Source organism: Bubalus kerabau, chromosome 5 (assembly GCF_029407905.1).
Source record: "Bubalus kerabau isolate K-KA32 ecotype Philippines breed swamp buffalo chromosome 5, PCC_UOA_SB_1v2, whole genome shotgun sequence".
Classification (NCBI taxonomy): Eukaryota; Metazoa; Chordata; class Mammalia; order Artiodactyla; family Bovidae; genus Bubalus; species Bubalus kerabau.
Window position 1 is genome coordinate 46,818,438 of NC_073628.1, and position 13,916 is coordinate 46,832,353.

A 13,916-nucleotide genomic window follows, 5' to 3' on the forward strand; every position below is an offset into this window, starting at 1 on the left:
CTGTTGCTTCCTGACCTGCATATAGATTTCTCAAGAGGCAGGTCAGGTGGTCTGGTATTCCCATCTCTTTCAGAATTTTCCACAGTTTATTGTGATCCACACAGTCTAAGGCTTTGGCATAGTCAATAAAGCAGAAATAGATGTTTTTCTGGAACTCTCTTGCTTTTTCCATGATCCAACGGATGTTGGCAATTTGATCTCTGGTTCCTCTGCCTTTTCTAAAACCAGCTTGAACATCAGGAAGTTCACGGTGGACGTATTTCTTAAGCCTGGCTTGGAGAATTTTGAGCATTACTTTACTAGCGTGTGAGATGAGTGCAATTGTGTGGTACTTTGAGCATTCCTTGGCATTGTTTTTCCTTGGGATTGGAATGAAAACTGACCTTTTCCAGTCCTGTGGCCACTGCTGAGTTTTCCAAATTTGCTGGCATATTGAGTGCAGCACTTTCACAGCATCATCTTTCAGGATTTGGAATAGCTCAACTGGAATTCCATCACCTCCACTAGCTTTGTTCGTAGTGATGCTTTCTAAGGCCCACTTGACTTCACATTCCAGGATGTCTGGCTCTAGGTGAGTGATCATACCATCGTGATTATCTTGGTCGTGAAGATCTTTTTTGCACAGTTATTCTGTGTATTCTTGCCACCTCTTCTTACTATCTTCTGCTTCTCTTAGGTCCATACCATTTCTGTCCTTTATCAAGCCCATCTTTGCATGAAATGTTCCCTTGGTATCTCTAATTTTCTTGAAGAGATCTCTAGTCTTTCCCATTCTCTTGTTTTCCTCTATTTCTTTGTATTGATCACTGAGGAAGGCTTTCTTATCTCTTCTTGCTATTCTTTGGAACTCTGCATTCACATGCTCATATGTTTCCTTTTCTCCTTTACTTTTCGCTTCTCTTCTTTTCACAGCTATTTGTAAGGCCTCCCCAGACAGCCATTTTGCTTTTTTGCATTTCTTTTCCAGGGGGATGGTCTTGATCCCTGTCTCCTATACAATGTCATGAACCTCATTCCATAGTTCATCAGGCACTCTATCTATCAGATCTAGGCCCTCAAATCTATTTCTCACTTCCACTGTATAATCATAAGGGATTTGATTTGGGTCATACCTGAATGGTCTAGTGGTTTTCCCTACTTTCTTCAATTTAAGTCTAAATTTGGCAATAAGGAGTTCATGATCAGAGACACAGTCATCTCCCAGTCTTGTTTTTGTTGACTGTATAGAGCTTCTCCATCTTTGGCTGCAAAGAATATAGTCAATCTGATTTTGGTGTTGACCATCTGGTGATGTCCATGTGTAGAGTCTTCCCTTGTGTTGTTGGAAGAGGGTGTTTGCTATGACCAGTGCATTTTCTTGGCAAAACTCTATAGTCTTTGCCCTGCTTCATTGCGTATTCCAAGGCCAAATTTGCCTGTTACTCCAGGTGTTTCTTGACTTCCTACTTTTGCATTCCAGTACCCTATAATGAAAAGGACATCTTTTTTTGGATGTTAGTTCTAAAGGGTCTTGTAGGTCTTCATAGAACCGTTCAACTTCAGCTTCTTCAGCATTACTGGTTGGGGCATAGACTTGGATTACTGTGATATTGAATGGTTTGCCTTGGAAACGAACAGATATCATTCTGTCGCTTTTAAGATTGCATCCAAGTACTGCATTTCAGACTCTTTTGTTGACCATGATGGCCACTCCATTTCTTCTGAGGGATTCCTGTCCACAGTAGTAGATATAATGGTCATCTGAGTTAAATTCACCCATTCCAGTCCATTTGAGTTCGCTGATTCCTAGAATGTCGACATTCACTCTTGCCATCTCTTGTTTGACCACTTCCAATTTGCCTTGATTCATGGACCTGACATTCCAGGTTCCTATGCAATATTGCTCTTTACAGCATCGGACCTTGCTTCTATCACCAGTCACATCCACAGCTGGGTATTGTGTTTGCTTTGGCTCCATCCCTTCATTCTTTCTGGAGTTATTTCTCCACTGATCCCCAGTAGCATATTGGGCACCTACTGACCTGGGGAGTTCCTCTTTCAGTATCTTATCATTTTGCCTTTTCATACTGTTCATGGGGTTCTCAAGGCAAGAATACTGAAGTGGTTTGCCATTCCCTTCTCCAGTGGACCACATTCTGTCAGATCTCTCCACCATGACCCGCCCGTCTTGGTTTGCCCAACGGGCATGGTTTAGTTTCATTGAGTTAGACAAGGTTGTGGTCCTAGTGTGATTATATTGACTAGTTTTCTATAAGTATGGTTTCAGTGTGTCTGCCCTCTGATGCCCTCTTGCAACACCTAACATCTTACTTGGGTTTCTCTTACCTTGGGCTTGGGGTATCTCTTCACAGCTGCTCCAGCAAAATGCAGCCGCTGCTCCTTACCTTGGATGAGGGGTATCTCCTCACCTCCACTCTTTCTGACCTTCAACGTGGGATAGCTCCAGTCTCACACTATTATTGTGTTATTGATAATTTCCTCTTTCATACTTGTTAGCATTTGCCTTGCATATTGCAGTGCTCCTATGTTGGGTGCATATATATTTATAATTGTTTTGTCTTCTTCTTGGGTTGATCCTTTGATCATTATGTATTGTCTTTCTTTGTCTCTTTTCATGGCCTTTACTTTAAAGTCTATTTTATCTGATGTGAGTATTGCTGCTGCTGCTGCTAAGTCACTTCAGTCCTGTCCGACTCTGTGCAACCTCATAGACGGCAGTCCACCAGGCTCCGCCATCCCTGGGATTCTCCAGGCAAGAACACCGGAGTGGATTGCCACTCCAGTGAAAAGTGAAAGTGAAGTCGCTCAATCATTTCCCACTTCTAGCGACCCCATGGTCTACAGCCTAGCAGGCTCCTCCATCCATGGGATTTTCCAGGCCAGAGTACTGGATTGGGGTGCCATCGCCTTCTCCATGAGTATTGCTACTCCTGCTTTATTTTGGTCTCCATTTGTGTGAAATATCTTTTTCCAGCCCTTCACTTTCAGTCTGTATGTGTCCCTTATTTTGAGGTGGTCTCTTGTACAGAGCATATATAGGGGTCTTAATTTTGTATGTATTCAGCCAGTCTTTGTCTTTTGGTTGGGGCATTCAACCTATTTACATCTAAGGTAATTATTGATAAGTATGATCCCGTTGCCATTTACTTTGTGGTTTTGGGTTCAAGTTTATAAACTTTTTCTGTGTTTCCTATCTAGAGAAGATCCTTTACCATTTGTTGAAGAGCTTGTGTGATGGTGCTGAATTCTCTCAGCTTTTGCTTGTTCATAAAGCTTTTCATTTCTCCTTCATATTTGAATGAGATCCTTACTGGGTATAGTACTCTGGGTTGTAGGTTTTTCTCTTTCATCACTTTAAGTACATCCTGCCATTCCCTTCTGGCCTGAAGACTTTCTATTGAAAGATCACCTGTTATCCTTATGGGAATCCCCTTGTGTGTTATTTGTTGTTTTTCTCTTACTGCTTTTAATATTTGCTCTTTGTGTTTGATCATCATTAATGAAGCAGAGAGGGAAAAAATGAGAATTAAAAGACATGAAGAGAACCTCAGAGACCTCTGGGACGATGTTAAATGCCCCAACATTAGAATCATTGAAGTCCCAGAAGAAGACAAAAAGAAAAGTCGTGAGAAAATACTTGAGGAGATAATAGTTGAAAACTTACCTAAAATGGGGAAGGAAATAGCCACCCAAGTCCATGAATCCCAGAGAGTCCCAAACTGGATAAACCTAAGGATAAACACCCCAAGACACATATTAATCATTCATTTATTGATTGGGTTGTTTCATCATTTGATATTGAGCAGCACGTGCAGCTTATGTATTTTAGACATTAAACTTTTGTCTGTTGCTTCATTTGCAAATGTTTTCTCCTGTTCTCAAGGTTGTGTTTTTGTCTTATTTATGGTTTTTTTGCTGTACAAAAACATTTTAAAATGTTTACTTATTTATTTGGCTCCCGCAGATCTTAGTTGCTGTACATGGGATCCCCTTTACATCATTCAGGATCTTTTATTGCAAAGCACAGAGTCTCTGGTTGTGGCCCGCAGGCTCGATGGTCGTGTTGCATGGGCTTCAGAGCATGTGGGCTCAGGAGTTGTGGCTCCCGCTTTTTTGTTCTGAGGCATGTGGAATCTTACTTCCTTGAACAGGAATCAAACCCTCATCCCCTGATTTCAATAGGGATTCCAAATGCTGGACCACAAGCAAGTTTCTGTGCACAAAGTTTTAAGTTTAATCAGCTCCCATTTGTAAAATATTTGTATTTTCATTCCAGGAGGTGGGTCGAAAAGGACCTTGCTGCAGTTTACATCAAAGTCTGTTCTGCCTATGTTTTCCTTCTGAATTTTACAGGGTGTGACCTTACATTTAGGTCTTTAATCCATTTTGAGTTTATTTTTATGTAGGTGGCACTAGTGGCAAAGTACACACCTGTCAGTGGAGGAGACATTAGAGACGTGGGTTTCGTCCCTGGGTTGGGAAGATCCCCTGGAGGAGGACATGGCAACCCATTCCAGTATTCTTGCCTAGAGAATCCTCATGGACAGAGGAGCCTGAAGGGCTATAGTCCATAGAGTTGGATATGACTGAAGCGACTTAGCACATATGTCCATGGTAAAGAATTATTCTCATTTCATTCTTTTACATACAATTGTCCAGTTTTCCCAGCACCACATGCTGAAGAGGCGGTCTTTTCTCCATTCTATACTGTTGCCTTTTTGTCAAAGATAAAGTGATCATACGTGTGTGGGTTTCTCTGGGAGTTCTGTCCTGTTCCACCAGTCTATATTTCTGTTTTTGTGCCAGTACTGTACTCTCTTGATTGCTGTAGTTTGTAGTATATTCTGAAGCCAGGGAGAGATTTCTCCAGCTCAATAAGCTTTTTGAAATGTGTAGATTATGTTTTTATATATGATGTAGTTTCTCTATCAACTCAGTCAGATTCCCTGGTGGCTCAGATGGTAAAGGGTCTGCCTGCAATGCGGGAGACACGGGTTTGATCCCTGGGTCAGGAAGATCCCCTGGAGAAGGCAATGGCAGTCCACTCCAGCACTCTTGCCTGGAAAAATCCCATGGACGGAGGAGCCTGATAGGCTACAGTCCATGGGGTCGCAAAGAGTCGGACATGACTGAGCGACTTCACTTTCACTTTTATGTTTGTGCTATGTGTGTGGAATTTATCTGTACATAAACAGATAAACCTTCTTATAATTGGTAAACTGGATGGGATGGCCAATATTAGGCTGTTAGCTTTGCAAAGAAAAATATAAGATGTTCCGAGTCTATCCAGCTGATCCAGATGATTTTAATTAGTCTGGTAACTTTAACAACATATCTATTAATAATGGTTTTGAAATGGAGACATGATGAAGGAAAACGATGTTAGAGATGCATAGCAGGGAGACAAGAATTCCAAGTCTGCCGGTCAAAAGAGCCCTGTGTTCCTGCTTTACCACACAGTTAGGAAAGCGTGACAGGTGTTCTTTGATCTCCAGGGAGACAAGAAACCAGTGAACACACAGGACATAGAATAATGACTGCACAGTATTCCAGGAGAGATTTTATTTCATGAAAGCAGAAATAAATTTATGCACTTAACATATCAAACTTAAAAAAAATCAAGCAATACATTTCATGAAGAAAGGTGAAGTTTCAGAAAGTCAAGTGGGCACTTACTTAACAACCTCAATTATTCACATTCCTGACACCCGGGGTCAGAGTTTTGACCTCTGATCATGGGTATCTAGAGCAAAGAAATGGTTTGAGTGGTGATGAGAAGGAGCAGTAGAGGAAACTACAAATGAGGGAACTATTGGCCACATCATAAAAGCTCAGGATTCCACCATCATAATCCAGGAACATCCCCACCTGGCCCAGAGGCTTTTTGACATATTGAGGTAACAGTGGAAAGGAGGTAAAGAGACTGTGCTGACTGTTCTCTTTGATACAAAGAAGTAGAAAAATTCCCTTGGAATCAAGGGCCATGTCACTTTCCCTTGCCCAGGAGTCATTACAAAGTCCAATGGCCCAGTTGCAACAGCCCGCCACATCCACCTCCCAGTAGTGCTGACCAGAAGTGAATGACTCAGCTCCCCAGGCAAGAAAATATTTAGATCTTGGTGGAGTGTAGTCAACATCAGGACCATCAGGACCAGCCAGAAGACATCTCAGATCTGCAAACACAGGGAGGTGATGAGTGACTCTTTCATTACGCAGCTCAATGTACACTGTAGGAAAAAGGAAACAAAATTATATTAACGAATGGTGTTTTAAATTCCTGCCGTGCATGAGCTTTATACAGTGTCTGAGTTTCTTAGCTTATGAGTAGAACTTGGAGGCAGGACAGCAAGAGAGCATGAAGAATGCAAGAGTGCAGTCTAAGATCTTCTTGTCTGTCTTCGTAAGAAGAAAATTTGAGCCAGACTAAATGGGAGAAAACATGATTTTTATCTAGGAGACCTACTGCTTAGTTTTGGCTATTGTTTTCCCTGGAACATTTGAAATAGGCAATTAAATAAAATTTACTATCAGAAAAAAAAAAGTAGTTTGCGCATATCATTAGAAAATGTTCAATAATAAATATAATATCAGTGATAACTTCAAGAGTGATAACTTTTCCTGACAAGGATTTTCACTAAAGAATTCAAGATTAAGCTAAAATTAAAAAAAAAATCATATTTTTGAAGTGGTTTCTTTGTGAGAATTTTCTGCTCTTATACCTTGAAAAACAAAAGAAGCATAAATCTATTAAAATAAGTTGCCAGCTTACTTTGCCAATCTTGCTAATAAACTTTATAAAATTTCATAGTATGCTTGTTTGTAATAAAATTGATCATAGAGAGGATTTTGTTCAATGTCCAGAAAACATGTTTTGAATTTATTACAAATCATTTTATAGACCAACTTAAAACTCTCCAAATATCTCACAACCAGTAATAACCTCCCTTCCCTAAAACTTGGAATGTACCAAATGTACAGACAGACTTGCATATTTCAAGGAAATAGTCAACAGCATGCCAGCCTGCCATTGGACATCAATTATCTTTTCCCATTATTTACTTGCTTTTTCCCCTAGATACCAGATATATATGTGAGAAACACTGGTATCTAGGGAAAAAGCAAGTGTATATACATAGAGAGTTTGCCAAGATTTCTTTTTTTTAAGATCTTATGGAAAAAAGCCCAAAGAACGATTTGGCCAGCCCAACATTGTGTATTATTCTACTATAAAGCTGTATTGTTAGTCACTTAGTCACGTCCTACTCTTTGCGACCCCATGGAGTGTAGCCTGCCAGGCTTCTCTGTCCATGGAATTTTCCAGGCAAGAATACTGGAGTGGGTTGCCATTCCCTTCCCCAGAGGTACTTCTGAACCCAGGGATCGAACCCTGGTCTCCTGCCTCGCAGGCAGATTCTTTACCGTTTGAGCTACAGGAAGTCTACTCTAAGGGTAAATTTGGTTATAAAAGTTCCCAAAATAAGTCCACAGGTTGGGCAATGAGGAAAGTCTCAGAAAGAACATGAACAGAGACACGCATTCAGCTCCCCAACCAGAGGGCTGCCTGTTACCTTGGAATTGTCTGAGCCAGTCTATGAGTCCAGGGATGGGCCACACACTGAGCTCAGGAACTACAGGCTGGGGCAGGTGCAGCTGTAACTGACTTACTCCTGCAAGAAGGGACACTTCCCAAGGACTGCAAGGAAAAAAGACCAGATTATTCATGAGATTTCTGTCCCCTTGTATCTTCTTTCCTACTTCTGTTTGTTGAAAAGGTATTACTTTCTCATTCTCTTCTAAGGAACAGTCAGAAGCTGTCTTAATAACAGAGATTAAACTAGAACATAATGGGCTTCCTCAGGGCACATTAGGGAAGGAAGGAGGCCAGGAAGAGCGTGTGCAATGATGCAGCCACATCTGGGATCCCATGCTACTCCCAAAGAGATCTCACCATCTATGATAACAATGAAAGCAAAACAGGGACCCATAAGAAGGATTTACAGAATGAAGTGGAACAGATGATGATTTCTAACAATCTTGAATAGAAAACTGGCAAAACCTCAGTGTCCCCAGGAAGTGTGAGGTAACGGAGAGTGATAAGGATTTAGCAGAACGTATATTGAGATTTACTCCAAGAAAGTTAACTGTCCCCTGGTCACAGAATTTTGCTGATTTTGGATCATCTGTCTGGATAGTACTCCTGACCACATTGGAAAATCTGGTCCTATGTGAACTAGGAAAAGGGCAAAAATATTTCAAAGATTACCAGGATATGATGAGAGAGGGATTTGAGAAATATAATGGGAGTCAAGGAGTACCATCCCTCAGCTGAGAGTAACCATATGTGAGGTAACATTTCAATGTTACAGCAACTTGTCTAGAAGAGTGTCTCTCTCTGAGGATGGACCCTCCTTTCTCACCTGGAGCAGCTCCACGTCCGGCTTGTGGCACATCTCAGTCAGCTGTCTGTATCTTTCCCTCAGACTTTCTCCCTGTTGAGTCATTGTGAACACACTCCCCTTGAGTTGTTGACAAATCTCCTTGGCTTCTTGCTCCAGGGCCTCCAGATGCAGTTTCTCATCCTCGTGAAGCAACAGAGGTATCCTCTGATATTGAACTGTAATCATGGCCTTCCTTAAGGCCACATAATTCTGCAGAGACAGTGGATTCAAAGGATTACTTATGCTCACATTCAAAAGAAAGCTTCGAATATTATTTCCCTAATACCATTGAGAACCTTTTTTTACAAACTTTCTGCCTCACACATCTAATGGTCTTGCATATTTGCTGGTCCTTCCTGTCCATCCTTTCTCTGAATTCCTATTCTCTTTCCTTGTTTAAATCAAACCATCTAAAGAGTCCCAGGTTCCCTTCCTAGGAAGATTTTTCAGGGTTCTTACTCCATCAATTATTTCCCCTCTTACCTGAAGCTTGTTTTCCTCTTGCTCCTTACCCTGATTTTTATAAATATTCTTTCATGAGATAAACCCCATCTACCACAGTTCATAAAATATGCTCTATTTTTCCTCTAGGTAACACTATATTTTTATCTTCTCTTTCAGAGTCACTCTTAGGGCAATGTCATCTTATTTTCCATGTCTGAGAAAGTGTATTCAAATCTTCAAAATTTGGCCTAAGAATACTTTTCATGCCTTGCTTTTCCTATGTACTAGCTTTCTTTGAGCTAACTTGCATTTTTGTTGTTGTTGTTTAGTTGCCCAGTCGTGTCTGACTCTATGTGACCCCATGGACCGCAGCATGCCAGGCTCCACTGTCCCTCACCATCTCCCGGAGTTTGCCCAAGTTCATGTTCCTTCATCAGTGATACTGTCCAGCCACCTCATCCTCTGACACCCTCTTCTTCTACCCTCAATCTCCCCCCCCCCTTTTTTTTTTTTACGAACGAGGCAATTTATTAACCCAGCATCATTTGTTCTAATGCTTCTTGTTGGCAGCTGCCACCTGTCCAGCGATTCTGTCCAGATCTCTCTGTCCCTGAGGCGTCAGTTTGCAGCCCCCATCTTGGTCCTTTTCCACCATTTTCAGCTCCTCCAGGGCTTGGAGGACCCGCCGGGCCAGCTCTTGGAGCCTCTGCTGAAGTGGCTGGGCATGACGCCGTTCCTCTGGCGCCCCCCATAGATCTTGGTCATGGAGCCAACCCCAGCGCCACCCCAGAGGTACAGGTGCCGTGCCATGGAAGCAGCTCATGTGTAGAACCAGTTCTCATCGTAGGGAGCAAGTTCTTTATGCTTGGCCAGCTTGACGGTGTCCACCCATTTAGGGACTTTCAGCTTCCCGGACTTTTTGAGGAAGGCTGCCAGAGCTCTGACAAACTCCTGCTGATTCACATCTTTTTTTTTTTTTTTTTTTTAGATTCATTGCCATATTTATTGTCATTGTTCAGTTGCTAAGTTGTGTCCAACTCTTTGTGACCCCTGGACAGTAGCATAGCATGCCAGGCTTCCCTGTCCCTCACTACCTCCCAGAGTTTGCTCAAATCCATGTCCATTGAGTTGGTGATGCTATTTAACCATCTCTTCCTCTGCTGCTCTCTTCTTCTTTTGCCTTCAATCTTTCCCAGCATCAGGGTTTTTTGCAGTGAATCAGCGCTTCACATCTGGTAGCCAAAGTATTGGAGCTTTAGCTTCAGTAACAATCCTTCCAATGAATACTCAGGGTTGATTTCCATCAGGATTGACTAGTTTGATCTCCTTGCAGTCCAAGGGACTCTCAAGACATCTTTTACAGTAACTCCAGGCATCGTGCGGCCTCTGTGCTGCCAGCCAGGGGAAAGGACTCTTTTTCATGAGGGACTCTTCCAATGAACTGTCTGTTTACATCATATGACCAAAGTAGTGGAGTTTCAGCTTCAGCATCAGTCCTTCCAACAAGTATTCAGGGTTGATTTCCCTTAAAATTGACTTGTTTGATCTCCTTGTTGTCCACGGGATTCTCAGGAGTCTCCTCCATCACCAGATATCAAAGGCATCAATTATTCAGCGCTCAGCCTTCTTTATGGTTCAGCTCTCACAACCATACATAAACACTGGGAAGACCATAGCTTTAGACTATACAGATATTCGTATGCAGAGAAAAGTCTTTGTGTTTCAACACACTGTTGAAAAGCAACTTGCATTAGCTTGTTCTAATTGTGATTACCAGTAAGTCATTTTAAACTATTACTTTTCCAGGGAAGAGACAAATATCCTTTAATGGAAACTTAAATCTACCTAAAATCTAGAATTATATCAATGTCTATACAAATAAATAGGAACATTTTTATTCTTACCTCAAATGACTGAGTTTTGTTAGCTTCCTGATTCAGACTGATTTTCATTTCTTCTCTCAGTTTCCATAAAGTTCTCATTCTCTTCACAAGTTTCTCCTGCAAAATACCCAGGAGATTTAGTGACCCAGAAGATGACACCATAAATTTCATCCTGTTCATGATGAAGAAAGGCAGTTGTTGGTTACATGGAAATCTTGCATAGAATGCTGTGGTCAGAGTTTTCCACATTACTTTGATTCTAATACTGATATCAAAGTATATCAGTATCAGTATTTACTTCTGTGACTTTACGGAAGTAAATACTAGAGAACTGGGGGAACTTTACAATAATGGAATCTATTTCCTAAAAAATTAAGTCTCACACTTTAATATAGCCTGACTAAGAAAGCCTCAAGGTCCCATCAGAAGCCTATGTCCCTGGTGCCACCTGCCCCGGGATGCTGCATTTCCACACGTGTGGACAATTGGGCAACAACACTGAGAGGACACACTATATGTGAGGATCCACGTTCAGAAATCCCACCTCCTCTATCTCCATCCCCACCACCATCATAGCATCCTTGTCTTCCTCTCTGACTTAGGAGCCTCTAGATCCCAAACTGCTCGAGAGGCATCACCTACCCGGGACTCCTCAGCAGCCCTGTGTATTGGACTGTGGCTGTGAGCTGCGTGCTCAGAGCAGGGCCCACAGAGCAGGGTCTGGTCAACCTCACAGAAGAGGCCTTTGGCTTCCTGGTGTGTCACACAGATCTGCTCCTCAGAGCTGTGGTCGTGGTCAGCTCTGGCCTGTCTGGCAAGGGAAGCCAGCCTCTTGAGGGCAATGTTGGTTTTGAAATCGGACCACTCTGGTATTTCCCTGCACTCAGGGCAGCTCCTTGGTGTCTGGCCTTCTTCCCAGCAAAGGCTCAAACAGGGATGGCAGAAGCTGTGCCCACAGTCTATGGTGACGGGGTCCAGGAAGCAGTTCATGCAGATGGAGCAGGTGCGTTCACTCTGGAAGACCTGCAGTGTGTCTGAATCCATGTTTCTGAAAATTAAAGAAAGAAATAAGAGAGGGTAAGAGAAAAAGTCCTTCTTCTGCCCTCATCAGGAAAGATAAATCCTTTCGACATAATCCTGTCTTGAACTCTAATTTCCCTATTTACTTACCTCCCCAGAACAAACCTAGAAATGGTGACTATATACACCATGGATTTGAACTAGTATACAAAAGATGAAATACAATAAGAGTCCTTAGCAACTTTTTTTTGTTTAAAATAAACCAGGATTTCAATCATTCTAAAATTATTAATACATGGAGAAGCTTAAAGATTAGTGTGAGTGTGCTCAGTCCTGTCTGACTCATTGCCACGCCATGGACTGTAGCCCACCAGGCTCTCCTGCCCTTGGGATTTCCCAGGCAAAAATCCTGGAAAGGGTTGCCATTTCCTTCTCCAAGAGATGTTCCCAACTCAGTGGCTGAATCTGTGTTTCCTGCATCTCCTCATTGGTGGGTGGATACTTTACCATGGAACCACCTGGGAAGCCCCTTAAAGATTAGAATGGAGAGTAAGAGTTGGGATGACTTCAGAGTTACTTTTATTAGCTGATTCTGACAGAAGCACACACAGAACCTGTCTGTCTCTCGTTCTCTAGGATTCCCTGACTGGAAGCCACACTAGCACACCCTTCGTTTCTCTCCTAATGGCCTCAGTTCCTTCCATCATCAAAATGACAGAAGTGCTTTTCTAAAGACAAATAAATTTGTTTACAAAGAACTTAAACTTCATACAATCAATGTTGGCTTTAATCTGATGTCTTAACACTAAAGAGTTCAGAGCTCGCTTCCAACTTAAATAACAAAACTGCTCCTTTCAACACAAAAAGAAGGGAAAAAAATGTCATTTCTAGTTCAGGAAAGCAAGTTTTCCTGGAGTCGGTTCATATCATCAGAGTATGTCATATTTTGAACTGGTGAATGTTCAAGTATCACAATAATCAGGAAACAATAGTCAGCATAAATATAATCATTTGTAGATTGATAGCATCAATGACCATGATAATATTAAAACAATAGGAGAACTTAATATGTGTTGCCTAGTATTTCTCAACATTGAGTTAAATCCTTTCCTATAGATTAACTGCTTTAATCATCTCAACAATATTTACTAATTTTCTATTTTTACTCACATTTTATAAGGACGTTACATGATATAGTGTGGATAAAAATAAGTTACTTGTCAGCAAATCCCACATGGAATCAATGCTTGAGGAAGTGCTCAAACTTAGATAGTACTGACAGAATAAATACAACTAGCTTTTGTGTGCAGGACTGCCATTAAAGTTTTATTTTTAACTTATCAGATTTTCATTCTACCTTGATCAGAACTCACCTTCAGTTGTAGTTAATAAAAATTTCCACTCCTTTTCAGTGGGTAACTCTCAAATTCAGTTCAGGATTTAGGTGCTCCGCTGCTGGTGGCAGAAGCTTTCAAAAGTCTTCACAGCTCAGCCAGCTCCACACACCACAGCTCAGGGCTCCAGAGAAGATTGAGCTTGGTTCTTGCTGGATGCTTTATATTCTCCAATGACCATGCCCATTTCTTCCAAGTGATAGGGTTATCAACTCCTTGAAAAGGTGTAGGTGCGCATGATTAGATTTTGCAAACTTGGAAACACATCAGGGTGCCAATGATTGAATTGAAACTTTGAAACCTACTTAATCCAATTGCCACAATCCAACATCTGATAAAAGTCTCACCATGCATTTACCTTTGTAATGTATGAGGATTTTGTTTTGGAATAAACTATCCAAGTATGAATTTCACATCTCTATTTAATGAACTATATTATAGTTTTAATAGCACCTACCCATCTAGATGACACCACCCTTATGGCAGAAAGTGAAGAGGAACTAAAAAGCCTCTTGATGAAAGTGAGAGAGGAGAGTGAAAAAGTTGGCTTAAAGCTTAACATTCAGAAAACTAAGATCATGGCATCTGGTCCCGTCAATTCATGGGAAATAGATGGGGAAATAGTGGAAACAGTGTCAGACTTTATATTTTGGGGCTCCAAAATCACTGCAGATGGTGATTGGTGATGAAATTACAAGACGCTTACTCCTTGGAAGAAAAGTTAGGACCAAGCTAGA

General features: G+C 41.5%; 1 protein-coding gene and 1 pseudogene across 3 annotated transcripts; both read right to left on the minus strand.

Annotated features, from left to right (window-relative positions):
* Positions 1-5,551: 5,551 nt before the first annotated feature.
* On the minus strand, positions 5,552-13,335 carry LOC129652706 (tripartite motif-containing protein 64-like). 3 transcript variants are annotated; one of them, XR_008714704.1, is made up of 6 exons: positions 13,159-13,335; positions 11,408-11,813; positions 10,787-10,882; positions 8,418-8,648; positions 7,569-7,693; positions 5,552-6,173 (listed from the first exon to the last, which is right to left on the minus strand). XR_008714704.1 is itself a non-coding variant. In XM_055581608.1 (5 exons), the coding sequence occupies exons 2-5, from the start codon at positions 11,807-11,809 to the stop codon at positions 6,168-6,170; spliced, it is 789 nt and encodes a 262-aa protein (XP_055437583.1). In that variant the 5' UTR covers positions 11,810-11,813; positions 13,159-13,335; the 3' UTR covers positions 5,552-6,167. The 3 variants fall into 3 exon arrangements, 1 of the variants encoding a protein (XP_055437583.1); XR_008714703.1 differs by having other exon boundaries at positions 5,552-6,227; XM_055581608.1 differs by lacking the exon at positions 7,569-7,693 and having other exon boundaries at positions 5,552-6,227.
* On the minus strand, positions 9,384-9,851 carry LOC129653492 (40S ribosomal protein S19-like; annotated as a pseudogene).
* Positions 13,336-13,916: the final 581 nt, after the last annotated feature.